The sequence below is a fragment of the Penicillium oxalicum genome, chromosome VII (genome assembly GCF_001723175.1).
Source record: "Penicillium oxalicum strain HP7-1 chromosome VII, whole genome shotgun sequence".
Taxonomy (NCBI): domain Eukaryota; kingdom Fungi; phylum Ascomycota; class Eurotiomycetes; order Eurotiales; family Aspergillaceae; genus Penicillium; species Penicillium oxalicum.
This window is the reverse complement of record NC_064656.1, coordinates 812337-829719: the sequence shown is the minus strand read 5'-3', so window position 1 is coordinate 829719 and position 17383 is coordinate 812337. Positions and strand designations below refer to the sequence as shown.

General features: G+C 49.8%; 4 protein-coding genes across 4 annotated transcripts; 2 read left to right on the top strand and 2 right to left on the bottom strand.

The window, feature by feature from the left end:
* Positions 1 to 40: 40 nt before the first annotated feature.
* POX_g08819 (D-lactate dehydrogenase) lies at positions 41 to 1967 on the bottom strand (the record flags this gene model as incomplete). The annotated part of the gene is made up of 4 exons (XM_050117587.1): positions 41 to 226; positions 293 to 637; positions 702 to 1592; positions 1650 to 1967. The coding sequence occupies 4 exons, from the start codon at positions 1965 to 1967 to the stop codon at positions 41 to 43; spliced, it is 1740 nt and encodes a 579-aa protein (XP_049965731.1).
* Positions 1968 to 2608: 641 nt separating this feature from the next.
* On the top strand, positions 2609 to 6250 carry POX_g08818 (uncharacterized protein; the record flags this gene model as incomplete). Its single annotated transcript, XM_050117586.1, has 8 exons — positions 2609 to 2686; positions 2746 to 2893; positions 2948 to 3042; positions 3098 to 3718; positions 3997 to 5193; positions 5310 to 5438; positions 5502 to 5618; positions 5681 to 6250. 8 exons carry the CDS (start codon positions 2609 to 2611, stop codon positions 6248 to 6250), a joined length of 2955 nt encoding a protein of 984 aa, XP_049965730.1.
* Positions 6251 to 6993: 743 nt separating this feature from the next.
* On the top strand, positions 6994 to 11308 carry POX_g08817 (uncharacterized protein; the record flags this gene model as incomplete). Its single annotated transcript, XM_050117585.1, has 4 exons — positions 6994 to 7229; positions 7299 to 7455; positions 7516 to 7978; positions 8052 to 11308. 4 exons carry the CDS (start codon positions 6994 to 6996, stop codon positions 11306 to 11308), a joined length of 4113 nt encoding a protein of 1370 aa, XP_049965729.1.
* A 478-nt stretch (positions 11309 to 11786) lies between these two features.
* POX_g08816 (DNA polymerase zeta catalytic subunit) lies at positions 11787 to 16989 on the bottom strand (the record flags this gene model as incomplete). The annotated part of the gene is made up of 2 exons (XM_050117584.1): positions 11787 to 16684; positions 16755 to 16989. The coding sequence occupies 2 exons, from the start codon at positions 16987 to 16989 to the stop codon at positions 11787 to 11789; spliced, it is 5133 nt and encodes a 1710-aa protein (XP_049965728.1).
* Positions 16990 to 17383: the final 394 nt, after the last annotated feature.

The window sequence follows — 17383 nt, the reverse complement described above, 5'->3', positions numbered from 1 at the left end:
TCTGGAGAACCTGGCTGACGTACACAATCATAAATCGCTCTCAAACTTTCCTTGCGTGCCCATTGCAAGATTCCCAGTGCTCGTCCTCCCAATCGAAGATCTTTCCTGGATTCAAGAGCCAGTGAGGGTCAAGAGAGCGCTTCAGACTTCTCATGACTCCAATTGTAGCCGGTCCAAGTTCTTTCTTCAGGGATTCCTTCTTCCCCAGACCCACTCCATGCTCTCCCTGTCGAGTTCACAGTCAGCAGTGCTTTCTCTCGCTTATTGCTCCATCCCGGGTTCAGGTACGTACGGTGCAAGAGCCTTCCATGTCCAGGGCCCGGTCAACCATATCATAGACGACCTTTTCAACTCGAGCTAGTTCCGCAGCGTCTTTCCGGTCGTACATGATGCTTGCGTGGAAATTGCCATCGCCAATATGTCCCAGAATACTAGCGAACATGCCCAGAGAGTCGAGCTCCTTCTTTGAAATTTCGATGATGTCGGGTAACCTGGAAAGTGGCACGGCCACGTCCGTTGACCAAACCTCCGAGCCCTCTTTGCGTAACGCCATCATACTCCAGAGGGATTGCTTGCGGGCTGACCATAGATCATGAGCTTCTTGTTCGGTCTTGGCAAACATGAATTCCATTGCATTCTAGATCCCGGCATGAGTTAGTCTGATTGTGGGCTTACTTCTGTCCTCAAAATAAACCACTCACGTTGCTCTTGGCAAGTTGCCGGGTTAAATTGATGCTATCGGCAACGCCGGCGGTGGTTCCGCTGAACTTGAAGAATAGTGTAGGCGTGACCTTCCAAGTCTTCCCGGTTCCACCTGCACGATTGATCACATCCATCTGAACCTCATCCATGATCTCCATACATTGAACCTGAATGCCCTTTTTGATCAGTTGCATGGCGGTCGAGGCGCAGTCACGCACTGTTGGGAATGCAACAACTCCCACCCGGGTCAACTCCGGTATGGGGACCAGCTTCAACGTGGCTTCCGTCACAATACCCAGTGTTCCCTCCGAGCCCACAAATAGCCCTGTTAGATTGTACCCAGCAGATGTCTTCCGGGGTCTCTTCCGAGTCTTGATGATGTCGCCGTTGGCGAGAACAACCGTCAAATTGACAACCGAGTCTTTCATCGTACCATAGCGTACTGCATTTGTGCCACTGCAATTGGTACCCACCATACCCCCAATCATGGCTGGTGGTCCAGGGTCGACTGGGAAAAATAGTCCGGTTTCCTTGATCTCTTCGTTCAAGTCCATCCAACGAATGGATGGCTGAACAACGACATCCAGATCATCCTCATTGATTGCTAAGATTTTGTTCATCTTGGCAAAGTCGATGGTAAGCCCACCATGAGGCGCGGAGAAATTGGCTTCTAGGCTTGAGCCGCCAGAGAAGGGGATCATGGGCATTCGATACTTGGAGCAGATTTTGGCAATCTCGGAAACGTCCTCGGTGCTGGTCGGATAGGCGATGGCAACAGGGAGTCGATCAGCATTGAGGCTTGACCATTCCGAATACCCATGATACTGTAGGTCTTCTTCGTCCGTACTGACCGCGTCATCTCCAAGTTTGAGTCTCAGCTCTGCAATTGCCTGGGTTTCAGAAAATTAACAGCTGGCATTGGTTTTCTTTCACCGTAAAGCTCACACCTTTTCAAAATCCTGTGCAGACCCATACCGAGGGCCCTTGGCTGTCTTGGGGACTTCGCGTGTGTAAGAAGCATAGCCATATCCTAGGCCGGCAGCCAATGTGGAAGCCAAGAATATCCGACTGGCCGCCGTCCAAGATTGCGAGTCCGCGGGCTTTCCGTCCTGGTCACGCTGTTGGTAGTTGTGCTTATGGCCTGTTGACTGGGCCCGGACAGTTAGTCGGCTTGACAGCCATTGAGTATTTACAACAGACCCCCGACAATGGCGGATGCCAAGGGCAGTTGCCCTTCTTCGCAAGATCAAGAATGCTTGTCGCATACTGAATTGAGATTGTGAGTTTTCCAAAAGAGTTGATGGGGAAAGGGTTCAAATCCTGCGCGCCAGCTTAAAGGCGAGGAAGGAGTCTTCGGTTAAGCACTAAGGCGCAATTTAGGCGAGTCAATTGCGTGAGTGTCTGACATCTCATTGCATCTTGTCATACTAGAAACTAAGCAGAACAATCATCCCCACATCGGGGCTCGGCCGAGATGCGACGCCTCTCGTGCGGGGTTTATTCCGCTGCGTGGGGGAGGAAAGGCATTGAGAGCGTGGGACACCGCTACGAGGCCCTTGCGATGATTCGCAAATGAACCCCACATGGTGTTCTGATTTTCAATTATGACTGACAACCGGACTATTGCTGAATTCAATTCAATATCACCAAACCACACAGCATTCCCACTCATGACTTGTCAACAGGTAGCAAACAGCCCTTGATTCTTCTTTGTAGGGGGGACAACCTGATTGCCCGAGTTTCCCATGCAGTCGAAGTGCGACTGCGCAGTCAACATGGCCGAAGTGGGACACCGCCCGTTGACGAGGCAACCGCAATCACTCACCTCTCCCGAGTGTTCGTGCCAAGAAGGCGACGGATGAAGGAATTTAGATTCCGACCTAAGTATACTGAACTGCCGCTCACGATGATGGCAGAGGAGGTCGCTCAACTGGTTCGAGAGGTTGAACGAGTTGTCACAGCCCCCTATATTCCCTCCCTTCAGGTAGACTGGATCATAGACGCCCCATATCAAATATGAGCGATATTGACATCTGCCATTAGAATCTGTATACCCTGGTCCAAAACACATCTCGCTCTGGCATCCAATCATGGGCTTTGCAAAAGCCCTGTCAAGTAGAGCTTCTTGCAGCTTTGCTTGTGGAGAACCTAGCGCGATCCCGTGTCGCGCTTCCGCTACTTACAGCATTTGGTAAGGATAAACCTGCAAGGCACCGAGATGAAAGATGACGCTGATCAAGCATAGGACATGTGTCAATCTTCAGAGATCACATTATCGGTCAAGAACCGATTCTTCTTGATGCGCTTCTTGAGAAAGCGGTCGTTGGTAATGAAACAGAGGTCGGTGAACCAGTGAACCTTGATTACATATTGAGCTGTCAATTAATCTTGTGAGCGAGAGACACAGTACCATGCAGCATGCACCGCATTGCTCTCCTCACCTCTACCTGCCGGATTTGTCCCTCCTGCTCGTCTTGCTGGCTTCATCTCAAAACTGGTATCTATTATAGCCGCAAATCCTCAAGCACAGACGATAGCTCCCCTCCATACCCTGATGATAGGTATTCGGGGATCTCCGAGTCTGCTTGATGAGATCCCTACAGAGGTGATGTCTAACATGCAGACAGAGCTGACCAAGACTTTACGCAATCTTGACGACCATATGGGAAACCTCCTGGGTCTGGCAACGTTTGCAGAGATTTCTTCATCACAGCGCAAATCAGCCAATGGGAGGGGCATTCAATCCTGGCTGATGAATGCGCACGATTTTTTTGGCCCGAGGCGAGGCATGAAGACGTTGGATTTAGTTGTGTTGCGAGTGATCCTTGCATGCTCCTCAAACTGCAATAGCCTTACGCCGTCGCAGGCTGCTGAGAGTATCCGTCTCGCAGTTTGTATTGCCGATGCTGTTGATCCGGATGTGAAGTCATCGTGGATTTCTCAAAACGCATCCAAAATTGCCAAGCTTTGTGAAAAGGTTTCCAGGGATAATTCGAAGCGAGAGATTCAAATAATGGTGAGTGTCTTTCCGTGACGCCTGGTTCATTGTTAGTCCCGTATGGTGTTAACAATCAGGCATGGAAAGGGAACGATTTTCTTGCTCTCATTGACAGGTTTGAAATCTTTGCCCTCTCGGATTGGTGATTTGGGGCTTCGTCTTCTTGTCTCCGCGGACAGTCGTACCATTCTTGCCGCCTTACCTCGAAATTTGGTCTCACGCTTAGTTCATTCTTTATCAGTAAGTGACCTGCCGATGAGAGCCCAGATAGAATTTAACTGATTATGGTGCTGTAGGAATACGATGAATCTGTCACACACGAGCTTCTGCAATTCATTGTCGATACTCTGACTGGCGACGTCAGTGGGATCACTTCGATGGTCAACCTCCAAATATCGGACCTTCTTCTGTCCGAATTCAAGTCGGGCCTGTCTCAGCCCATGGTCAAGTCTGTGCTCGGCTCCGCTTCAACAAAACACGCTGTTGTTGGTCTTTTGGAGAGATTTCCTGTGGGGCCAGCACGGGAGCAGTGTCAGGACTCGCTAGTCTGCTATTGTGCCTGCAGTCGATTGCAGAACCAAAACATTCTAGATCTTTTCGAGATCTTCACTGCAGCAGCCATATCACACGGCGGTGACAGTAATGATGCAATGATCTTGAGATCTTTCGTGGCACGGACTTCCAAGTCGTTGAGCCAGCCCCGTTGTGCCTTTTCACAATCTGATCGCAGTGCCTTCCGATCATCGTTCATTTTGCGCGATCGAAGAGATTTCTCGTCAAGGCAGCATGTTATTCGAGACTGGCGTGCTGCTATCACAGAAACCTATTTACAGGTCGCAGATATGTCGCACTCTACCCTTCTCAAAAAGGTTGAGGAAATATGTTTTGACCTCGAGCGTCGCTGCTACGACGTCGAGGAGCCTGTTCGATCAATCGAGAAGGAGAGAGATTTCTACAGAAAAGATGTAGAGCAGCTGAAACAAGAAAACGCAGAATTGACCAACAAACTAGAGGGTGCGACAGGAGCAATTGCTGCACTTCAGAAGGATTTAACAAAACACCAAGAGCTTGCTGGAGCTACAAATTCACGCGCAGAGGAGCTGGCGAGAGCACTGGAATTGGCTAGACAAGAACTACACAGCATACAGAGTCGCTCCAGCACAGCACTGCAGGAGGAGAAAGAAAAGCTTCGGAGTATCGAACTCGAGTTGATTGTCACATCCACTGAAAAGGACGAACTATTGGAAGAATTGCAAGAATCACTGCGCCAACTGGAATCCGCCAATGAAAGTCTTGAGCAGACAAGACAAAATTCATCGAAGGAAAAGATGAGCTTCGAGGAAAAGATCAAACACCTGGAAAATGAGGCTGTCAACTTTGGGAATCTGTTGGAAACAAAAACGGCACAGAACAATCACAAGGAAGGGGAGATAGAACGTCTGCTGCAGGAGAGCGGGAACCAACATGCGGAAATCCACACTCTTCGACTAGCGGTAGGTGCTCCGTTTGTCAGCTCTGCTTTTCAATTTGCACTGGCAATGCCACTTGGGCAATTTTTCCTATCTCTGGATGCAATTTCCTTTACCAACGTGCTGATAGCTTTTGATAGATGGAGAACCAATCTCAAGTGATTGAGCAACTACGTAAAGCTTTGCAAGAAACGGGAGACAAGGCAAAGGCAGAATTGGAAGCCTTCAAACGCGAAAGCGTCACTGAGATCGCAATACTTCGCTCAGATGTAGGGCAGCCAGGGAAAAATTGCATATTCATTATGTTAATCGGTCAACTAACAAGTCTTCAGGCAGCCCAGCACCATCAAGAAATCAGTCGACTCAAGCGAGAGTTGCAGACTGCGGCCAACAATGCTTCTAACGAGTTACAGACAAAGGAGAAGCGCATTCGCCAGCTTGAAAGAAAAGTAGGTCATCACAACCCAAAAATAGCAAGAAGACACCCCGGTCTGACTAATGACCATGGCAGGTCCAATCTCTCCGTGATGAAAGGGCAGCTAAAGCCAGGGAATTCTCAGAAGCGCAGCAGCACATCGGCCGCTTGATGAATGTTATGGGCTTCTCTACTAGCTCAAACTCCGAAGGAAAGCCAACAGACTCACTTCAGCGCAGCAGAGCTGGTACTGAGGTCGTCCATTCTCAGAGCCGGGGAAAGTCAATTCCGATCGACGATGAAGATGAACAAGATCTTGCGGAATCTTTCGAGTCCCTAGCATCGAACCTTCAGGGTCCCACATTAGAAGGACTCAGGGGCGGCAGCCCATCTTCTCGAACGGTGCAAATTGCAACTACCAAAGCTCCCACGACAGAAAGCAACGCATTCGCTGCTGTGAAGGAGAATCGGCAGGCTTTGGTTGAAGCGAACAGAAACAACTCTGTTAATTTCAACATGATTGCCGAGCCGAAGTCAGGTCAACCAGCTGCGACATCTGATGATTTTGAACATGAGAATGGGCTACAGCACCTGGACTTGGACATGGAGCTAGAGTTGCCGAAAGATTTCTTCTCTGCAAGTACGACTTTCTCTGGGAGCATCTAGTCACATTTATAATAAATCAAGTACTGGCTCGCTGTTGCATTTTGTCAGTTCATTCACTTTTAAGCATATACTTATCTCGCATATGTTTTGATCAGTCTTTCGCTAGGGTCTCACTTCCAGTTTAGCACAGATTTAGGTCAAAAGCCGTCGCGTTACGGACGAACATCCCGGTGATTTCGAATTAGTTTACCCACGATCACTAGATCTTAGCTCACACGCGTCCAGCTATACATCCAAATCCATTTTGTTCCATCTTCCTTTCCTTCAGTCTTCTCGGCCGTGCCCACCAGCTCTGAGAATCGGCTATCTTTGTGTTCATCCAACGCTTACTTCACCTTTGAGGCCCTCTATTTACAGATATCTTAATCACCTCATGATCTTGAAGCATCGAACAATACAGGACAGACCCTGCTCACAGCAGTGAGCACACTTAGGCCTTGCAACGAGAGGAGCATTACCTTCTTGCCAGTTTTGCCAAGATCAGTAAATCTGAGTTCCTGTCATCCAGCTGACCAGGCTTCAAAGTCTACTCCATCAGCTGAGGCTTTAGAAGCGTGTTGCCTTTGCTTTGTCCTTCATATCACGCGTTACGTGTGGCCCGCAGATGCGATTTACGAAGCTCGATTCTTCATCTGCCATCCCTCCTCCATCATATCTCAGCCCATTGGCCGTTGGAGACCCCCAAGCTGCCATTTCGCCCTTCCTTGGCCCTAGGCCACCTTTCCTTCTCTCAAGATATCAGTATGTCCCCCCTCTCGGGATCAAGTGAGCATCCTTTCATGGCTCAGCCTCATCCTCAAGCTCTCTGGTTGCCCTGGAAAAGATGGGAGAGTGTCGCAGTCAACATTTACAGGATTCCTAGAGAGGCGTCTACGTGGACTCTATGGGAAGCCTTTTCAAGAGAGGGGAGTATTTGCTCAATCGACATCTGGGATGATCGCCACGGAGAGCGTGGGTCAAACGGTCGCGTCCGCTTCAAGTACGTTCTGAAACCCTTCCTTGCGCTCTACAATGCTTTCAAGAATGCAGCCCTGACATGAGTTTCCAGGCCAGCACCGGAAGTCGCTTTCTGGGAGACTGGATGCTATGTTCTACGTCTCCCTGGTGGCCGGCTTGTAACGCTTTCAGTGGCTCTGGATCCTGCGCAGGGGAGCGTGCATCTGAAGAGCCCAAGCCGAGAAGGTGTTCTTTACCCGCGAGAATGTGTGAGTAGCGCCCTATTGTTTGCAGACTTCCATCTTCTTGCTGACCCGGAAAAACCATAGCATGAATTGCCGTGCCAGGTTCTGAGTATTGGTGTGCCGGTTGGCAAATCCACAGTCTCTATCCTGCGAGAATTCAGCATGGATGCGAACCCACACATGGCTGTCGATGTGCGCTCCAAAGCGGTCTTTGCATATTTCAACGCGATTATTCGAGAGCCCAGCGGAGTTTTGGGTGCTGCACCAAGGAGCACGCAGTCTGCCTTCAGGCTGAAGATATCCTTTCTTCAGCTGGCGCGAATCTGGGAGATCAATCATGCCGACTCACAGGAGATCTCACTGGTCATCTTTCTGGACACACCTCCAACTTGTCATCGGCAATCCTCCAATGTCATGGCATCCTTTAACAATCCAAGCAGCTGGCGAGAGGCGGATCTGTGGCAACGGCAAACATCGATCGCCCATGTGGTTGGTGAGAATTTGACCACAGTGAACCTCCGACGATCAGGTCAGATCGTGGACTTGGGTATGCTATTTAAGTGACATTTCAATACTCCACGATAATTGGAATATGAGCAGCTGACTGATCTGACCTTCAGGCAGATGGAATGTCCTTCACTTCAAGTTTTCGACCACCGCCATCACTGAGCAGGGTTACGGACTTCTCATCGAAATGCTCAAAGATCACAATATCTCTGTTGAAGACGGAGAGCATTTCACTTTCCAAACACAGCCGCCGGAGTCTGTGTGGCGCTGGGTGGATCTGCCAAATATAACAGACCGGTTTCGCTCCATGCTTGAGGAGATGGCACATCAGGACTACATCTATCTACCTTTCAACGTTCGCTACCAGCTGGAGGTGTGTCTCTCAAACAGGTACCTCTCCGAATTTACCATGTCGCGAGAATTTGTGGAGCGTCTTGCGACCATGGAAGAGGTGGCTGCAGTGAGACTATTAGAGCATGTTGCTACGAACAAAAAACAATATCTCGATCCGATGGAGATCTTCAAAATTCGGTATCCTGAAGGGGTTTCTGATTCGATGATTCCGTCGTACTGCTGCTTCATGCGCACTGCGCGGATCACTCCAACAACGGTCCACTATAACACGCCGACTATCGATACATCAAATCGCGTCACGCGTAACTATCAGGAATATCTTGATCGCTTTCTGCGGATTCGGTTCACCGACGAGCAGCCGCGCAGTCGTATTTATTCTACAAACTTCAACTCCAATGATGAGGTGTTTGCTCGAATCAAGAGAGCGCTCACAAATGGCATTACTATCGGTGATCGACGGTACGAGTTTCTTGCTTTTGGAAACTCTCAGTTCCGTGAACACGGAGCATACTTTTTTGCTCCGACTCCCAATCTCACGGCCTCTCACATTCGGGCATGGATGGGCCAATTTCATCACATTCGTCACGTTGCGAAGTACGCTGCTCGACTCGGTCAGTGTTTCTCGACCACCCGCGCTCTTGCTGGCTGTAATGTCACGGTCAAGCGAATTCCAGATATCATCCGCAATGGATACTGTTTCTCGGATGGTATTGGCAAGATTTCAAAATTCACAACAAGAGTCATCTCGGCGGAGATGGGTATCTCTGATCCATATGGTCAGCCTCCATCTGCGTACCAATTTCGCTTGGGTGGATGCAAGGGAATGTTGACCGTCTCTGCGGACCCTATTGTGAGTGACGTCCACATCCGTCCGAGCCAGATCAAGTTTGAGGCAGAGCACAGGCGTCTGGAAATTATCCGGTGGTCACAGCTCTCTGCTGCAACGCTCAATCGCCAATTGATCTTGGTCCTCTCGGCGCTTGGGGTGAGGGGCCGAGTGTTCCATGACAGATTGAATGCAATGCTTCAAAGTATCGATTATGCGATGCATAGTGATGATGAAGCTACAAAATTGCTTCGGAGATTCATCGATCCCAATCGGGTGACGCTCGCAATGGCACAGATGGTTTCCGCGGGATTTCGGGGGACCAGCGAGCCTTTTGTCTGCTCCATGCTTGCTCTTTGGAAGTCGTGGCACCAAAAATATCTCAAAGAAAAGGCCAAGATCCTAGTCGAACAGGGTGCATCGCTTCTTGGTGTGCTAGATGAGACTCGATCTCTCGACGGATATTTTGAGCGCAGAGAAACTGGCAGAATCATGTCAGAAAACGAGAAGCTTGCTGCCCTGCCGGAAATCTTCGTTCAGGTCAGCAGCTTGGAGGAGGGTGTTCCGCCCAGAGTCATCCAGGGCTTATGTATTGTCGCACGAAACCCATCGCTTCATCCGGGAGATGTCCGCGTAGTACGCGCTGTGGATTGCAAAGCACTCAGACATCTCATCGATGTGATTGTGTTCCCGCAAACCGGCGACAGGGATGTCACAAGCATGTGCTCCGGTGGCGATCTTGACGGTGATGACTATCTGGTGATTTGGGATCCAGAACTTATTCCACAGCAGTGGTTTGCCAAGCCTTTGACATATGCTCCGCGGAAAGTGCCTGATTTGGGCCGAGATGTGACGATTGGCGATATCACCTCGTTTTACGTCACGTATATGAAGAATGACAGCTTACCACGAATTGCACACGCTCACATGGCCCACGCAGATTATCTGGCTAACGGAGTCTATGAGCCTAAATGCATTCGCCTTGCACAACTACACTCTGATGCCGTGGACTACAACAAGACCGGCATACCTGCTGTCATGGAACGAGCCCTGGAGCCGCGGGTCTGGCCTCATTTCATGAACAAGAAAAATCGGAGGACGTACCATTCGAACAAAATCCTGGGGCAATTGTATGACGCAGTCAAGACAGATGACTTCTCGCCAAACTTGACCAAGCCTTTTGATTCTCGAATCCTTGACTGCAGCCTGGTAGAGGCAAGTAGACCCTTCGAGCAATATGCCAGCGAATTGAAGGTGGACTATGATACTTCCATGCGTCGAGTCATGGCCCAGTACGGGATTCGAACAGAGTTCGAAGTCTGGTCCACGTTCGTTCTCAGCCACAACTCGATGTGCAGGGACTTCAGGCTCCACGAAGATTTGGGCAAGGTTGTCAGTGGTCTTCGGGTGGGTATTCAGGCGCGAGGCTACAAATTTCTGGGTGGCCAGCGAGATTTCGGGCATGTTGCGCCACTAGCGGTCGCAATGTACCGCATCACTCACCAACAAGTGCAGGGAGCGCTGGCGACCCTAAAAGGAGAGGATTCGTATGATGACCAGGACGAGCTCGAAAAATTACCAGATGAAGTGGAAACCGAGATCAGTCGACTCCCTCTTATTAGTTTCCCATGGATTTTCGATAGCGTACTGTGCAGAGTGGCTCAAAGCTCTGGCCACGAGTTACAAACCGCAGTGGCAGAAGCACATGCCTCGGATGCTCGTAAAACCCAGTCCAAGATGTACACCCACGCTGAAGTCATGAATATCGTTGGTCAGGAACATGTAGCAGACGCTATCACTGCTCTCGGGGCGGGCATCTCTAGGCCAGCTTCAGCTTCTGGGACCCGGCCAGAACCCTCAGGTCAACATCAAATGAATGATCTTGGCGAGGCTGCGCTCTTCGAAAGCGATATTGTCGAGAAATCCGATACTGTAGCGTCGAGCACAGAACCATTCCGAGATTTCGCCAGTACGAACGAGACTGAGCACAGTGCGGGCAATGGCCTTTTGGGATCAATCAAGCCTGAGAATCATGTTGTGGAATCTTCTTCAAAAGACTCCGCTGGCCCCTACGATGAAGATGACGGGGACTTGGATATGATTGAAGGCGAAGGCGACGTGAAACCCTCTGCCTATGACCATCTCATGAAGTTTTTGGGTGACGAATGTGATGCTGGAGCGGGAGATTGATGGGAAGTTGTACCATGCAAGACAGAAGACTCAGGATAGTCGGAGCAACCTGAAGAGTCTGACTCATTCTTTCCCAATTTATCTACTCACGGCATTCTTTGTGGCTTCGTGCATATTATTCGGTGCGCTTTGGTACTCCACGAACGTACTTGGATGTTTAGTTGAGTCTATCGCAATGGCCAAGAGGCGAACTTGACTCACATCATATTTCTACATCGGGTGCAATATCAAATTCGAAAGTGGGTGAACCGAATGGTCTCGTCATTTAACAAAAACGCTTCTAAAGCAAGGATCATTTTATCAATGACAGGAGGCTTGCTCGTTCTATTTGAACGATTGAGAATCCCCAAGACCCTGTGTCCTCGGGGCTTACTGTGAGCAAATGCATATATTGCTTTTAGAGGTATCGCGATCGAATCATCCTGGATTGTTGTATTTTCTTTTTGTATAATAGTATCATTCACAAAGAGTTCCCGGATCACCAGCTGAAGCCAGCATCTCCGGTCTGTTCCAGTAACTGCCTCACAGGGTCCAGGACGGCCTTCGTGTGTCGCAATCCTGCGGTAGCTCGGGTTCGCGAGTAAAAGACAGGGCAATCCATACTATCGCAAGCAACTGTGTCGCCAGGTGATACACCCATGCAAGATCGGCATACCTTTTCCAATGCTTTCACTCGCTTTTCAGATTCTTGGAGCTTGGACATGACATTCAGAAGAGCTAGCTGTGGCTGTTGCAAACATTCAGAGCACAAAGGCACAGCAGCATCCATGAGCTTGGCCCGACAGACCATGCATGAGGAAGATCGCATGTAAGATTCCAAAGTCTTCTTTGCGATGACACTGTCCCCGTGAGCGCAAGTGGAGGCGGACGATGTGGCGTCAACACGCCGGACTCTTTGTACTTTGGGCATCTCATCGTACCATTGCCGTACATTGGCTCCCACGAGGTTGAAGATGCGCTCGAGAGGCGGAATCAAGTTCTTTGTGATGTAATATTCGGCATCAAGGTCAAGCTGTGCATCATGTAGAAGTGTCTCCGGTGCAACACATCGGTCAATAAGTCTCGACCCAGGTGCTCCTGTGACCACAACGTATGGCACACGCTCGCCGTATTGAGGCTCCAATCGAGGATCCTCCAACATGCGCTTCGTGCTGAGTAGTGCGCCAGCAGGGAGGGTGCCGCGATCGCTGTATGTGCCAAGACGAACCTCTCGCGCAAAGCAGAAATCTTGGATGGAAACTCGACCCTGCATGATTTTGCTACATTGGCGTTGGAAATAAGATTTCACCTGGCTGAGGTCAGACGTACGAAACAAAAGCTTCAGAGCCTTCTCTTCAATCTTCTGCTCGGCTGGCGTTCCATCCCGTCGCACAGTCTCAATCCCCTTGGCATCAAATTCAGGCTCGGTCTGATTGCGATGCTCGTATTTGAAACCGACGTATCGCTTTTTTGCCAATAACACACAAGGGTGATAGACCTTTTCAAACTTCAATTTGATGGGTCGCGGATTCATGTCCGTCACTGCTTGTGCAATTTCCTCGCCGATATCAAAAGCTTGATCACGTGTGCGACCTTTGAGGTAAACGAAAAGACTGTCTGTGTCTCCGTAAACAACCTCAGCACCCCATCGCTCGACAGAATGAATAAAGGCAATCGCTTTTTCCAGGGTCTCCCGCCCAGATTGAACGATGCTGTCCGCAATCTCCGAGCACGGCATCCGCCCGGAGAACGAAGCAGACGTGTAGCCGTATGTGACATTGGCAATCAACTTGAGTGCTAATTGTCGATTGTTGAGCAATCGCTGTAAAATCTTGTCGTCTTTGTCGGCCTTCATACCAGTCTTAACCATGATACGTGTTTCCAGGATCTCTGTAAGCATTTTCGCAAGTAGAGATTGACGGACTTCCTGCTTCGCGTAGATCATACCATTTGGAGCAATGTTGATCTTGTCTTTCAAAAGCTCAAGCAGTCGCGGTTGTCGGTTGTAGTCCATAAAGCCCATTTTGTCTCTGCCGCGCCACTGAACAGCACGGCCAAGAAACGTTGAGTAGCAATAATTGTAGGCAATCATCACACTGGGGTACAATGACTGGAAATCAAGAACCAGAAGGGGACTCGTGTAGAAATCACTCTGCGGCTCCATTACCAGAGGCAAACATTCCAGCGCATTCTGTTGTCCGACTTGCTTCCTGCTCGGAGATACCAGCAAAAAGTTCTCTGGCTTCGCAATCCGAAACATTAAGGATTCGACTTTGAACTGCGACCCCCGGGCAAAAACAGAGTAGAAATCGATACCAAGTAGTCTTGCTTGTTCGCTCGTCCGCGGAATCAATTCGTTGGCCCCGATGATTTCCAGATTCAATTGAACACGTGACGTGAAGTACTCTATGACCTTGAGGATGTTGCGAGGTTTGCCGCTCGTATACCATTCCGTTAGATTTTTCGCTGAATAATGCGGGATGCGGCGCTGTAAGAGATGGAAGACCACATTTTCCATGGAATACTGTAGTAGCGTTATCTCGCCTCGCATTGCTCGCCATATGTTGATCATGTGTCGACCGGTCATTTGGACCGAGGAAGCGTGCTCGAATCCCCACCGGTCGTCGTCTTTGCCGAACTTTGATTTCGATTGCGATTTGACTCGCGATAGCTCCGCACAGAGGTCGAAGTCATACTTCTTTCGCGCCCGCTCAATCACATATCCCCAGGAACCATTGTGGACTTCGTAGCCCGTGATAATGTCAGGATCATGGTGGCGAACAATGTCGATCAATCGATTGATGAGGTCAAGCTCGGTGGTTTCATGCTCAACCTCGATATTCAGCGCCTTGGAAAATTTGACTTCAGACCTGTCTTCTTCACCTTGATGAATCATTCCCACATGGACATTCGGGAGATAACTGTTGGCTTCGATATCCTCATCTTCTGACTGCAAGCCCCAGAAGACACACGAGATTTCATCTTCGTCGGGATTGGGCGACAGTTTTCCTCGAGTGTTTACGTGGACTTCCAAACTCATAATGCTCATGTACTGAGATTGATGCTCCACGCTCGTCTTCTGAGCCTTTTGTGAGTACTTGAAGCCGAAGGGGTTTTGCTGAGTGGGGCCCTCGATCTGTGACAGCGCTTCCATGGTCTTGATAGAACCAGAATTAGGTTTCATAGGCGTGCTGGTCCTCGCTTTGGCGGAGCATATAGATGCCTCCATTTGGTTGAACCACTCAACCACCTCAGCTCGACTTGGCGGCGCGCCGGCGAATTCCCATACTCTCGCAGTGCACGTTTCTCGGAGATTGCGATCAAGACTTTCCTGCTTTTCTCGATCAAGAAGTGCGCAGGCTTGTTGCTCGCCAAAAGCGAGGGTGTTCCCCGAAACATCAAAGTCTGGTAGAAAGTGGATAGTGTCGCTCCCCAAGCGAAATTCTCGACCCGCATACTGCCTGGGCTTCTCAGGTACGTCGCTCTCGTCACCGTAAAATGCCTGCTGGTAGATCACTGATGGACGACCCGAGTATCCAATGGTTGTTGATACATCATTAGAGCTTGGACCGGCAAGCTTGGGCAGATACAGGATTGAGTCTCGCCGAAATCCAAAGGCACCGTAAACAGACGACGCCAACTCTAAGACGTGCGGATCGAGCAGTTGAACGTCTTTGCGCGCGCTCGAGGGGGCACTGAGATGCAATGAAGAATCTTCGCTTCCAACGCCTTGATTTGCACTATTCACTGAGCCCAAAGGTTGTGATGATTGCGGACCCTGGGAACTGGTGGCTTTTTTCAAAAGATGCGACCCATCATCTTGGCTAAAGCGTAAGATTGTCATTGGGTCATTTGGGTCCTTCACGACTGGAAAGTTCAATCTGCTGTTGTGAACGAGGGGCATTGCCTTTGGAGGACGTATTGTTCGCTGAGAAGACGACGTGGAAGAATACGCTGCAGGTTCCATGCCTATTTCAGGTTGACTGGGATGGCTAAGAGTTTGGACATGACAGTTGCTGGATGTGAGATTCTCCTCGGCGCCTCGGCCGCCTGCATTGATCCAGAACCTTGGCTTCTTCTTCAGACTGGCATCGCCGCTGAGCTCTGTGCATGACCTTTTCAAATTGGCCAAGCACTCCCCTCGCGCTTGCCTGCAATCTGAGTTTGCATTGCCGGGAGAACATTTGGTCTTGTGTCCTAACTGGCCGGGCTCGGAAACCGAGTATCCAATATTTGTATCTTCTTGAACCTCCGCATTGTCAAATTGCGGAACCTCGTCAAATACACCTTCGTAAAAGCTCTCCCCAGGATCAACGCCCGGTGTGTCTTGCCCTGATTGCCGTAGGCCCTTACTTATACCACCACTGTTCATTGAATTTTCAGAGAGCTGCCCATCTGAGGCAGAATCCTCGCTTATTTGAGATGCAAGATTTTCGTCGACCGAGATATGGGCGGAAGGGTGCCCAGTTCCGTAAGAGGTGACATGCGGTGGGCGCATACTCGAATTGACAATCCTATCAGGATAGAAGTCTTGCACGCTGCTCAAAGCCGTCTTGATATCGCCTTTGTCCGCGTCAGGACCAAGAAATGTCTCAAAAGAGGTATCCCTTCCATTATCATCGGCTCTTTCGTCGTCGGCAATCTTGAGCGCCAATTGACGGAATTCTTCCTCGTGGACCCAGCCTCCCTTGGATTGATTCCGAGGGTCGGCAGACATAGAAATCAGATCCTCAGGGCCGAAGGGCGTGCTTTTAGGGTCTTTGATCCCCATACGCTTCTTGCGTCTCTCGGTCTCATCTTGCCAGAGTCCAGCAACACTTGGAACCAGACGTTCGCTCAGCGCTGCCGGTCTCAATAGTTCGGTGAAATCGTGATGCAAGTGACGCTCCTTGATCTCAGCTCGATTGAGGATGTCTTGAACGCAGATGTCGACCTCTAAAGCGCAATGACTTTGTTTCTGCAGGGCAGGGTCATCGATAATGCTTTCTGGTTCGATGGAGCGGTCATGCCATCGATGGTTGAGATTGCTTAGCTCCAGGTAGTCCGGAACTGGAGCCCTGAATTTGACATTTCTGCAATTCATGTATCCACATCCATACAAGTTGTAGTCACACATCCATTGCGGAATGTATTGCAGGTGGCTCTCATATGGCTGAAGAGGCCGTTTCATCACAGCACCCTGGTGCAGCAGATCCGCTAAACGGGTCATGTAGAATGGATTGAGTAGGTAAATCTTGAAGAAGGTCCGGTATCCAACGTGATAACCGTAGAATGGGATTCCTTTTACAAGTGTAATATGAGCGACATATGCAAATTTTTTGTCGTGGGCATTGCGACGGTAGCTTACTGCCAAAGCGTGATCGATTGAGAGATGTAAGGTCCGAATCGCAGAATTCACTACACAATGAGCCCCAGCCGGTCAATAAGGATCTTATGTCAATGAGCGTCTTCTTGTCTAGACACGCACCTGCATCAGTTTCCAATGACCCATTGTACTCGATGTACAGGTAAGGAAATGCACCATGCACATGCACACTGATTTTCTGGCCGGTCTCAGTTGCACCAAATACTCGAATCACTGGCACCTTTGGCCTGAAATCATTCTCTGTGGCTCCATCCCGAAAGGGCAAAGGAGGATCCAATTCCGAGGCCGTCGCTTGATAGTGGTCGATGCAGTTGAGACGAACGCGAAAGGGCTCCATTAGAAGAAATTAGATTCATCCAAGAGTCCAGATCGACATCGCGCGAGAAAGCGCTAGCTGAACAGTTGCCCATGTAGATGGAGTCCCTTGATTCAACATGGAACTAGATATCCAGCGATCCCATACGCGTTTGCCGATCAATATGCGAGACGTGAGATATGCGCCTCCCGATCCGCCGCGCGCTAGCGGCGCGCAAGTGGGACCCTTGGTCACGTGGCTGTGGGTAAGGAGCTCCAGCGACCCATCCAGACCCTCACATGATTGATTCTGTTTGACAGGAGCAACAAGCACTTGCACTGGGAGCCTACTTCGAGTCAGGCATACTTAAATTCCATCGTCCTGCTCGCTTGGTCCCGCTCGTCGATACACAAACACAATTCATACAGCCCATACA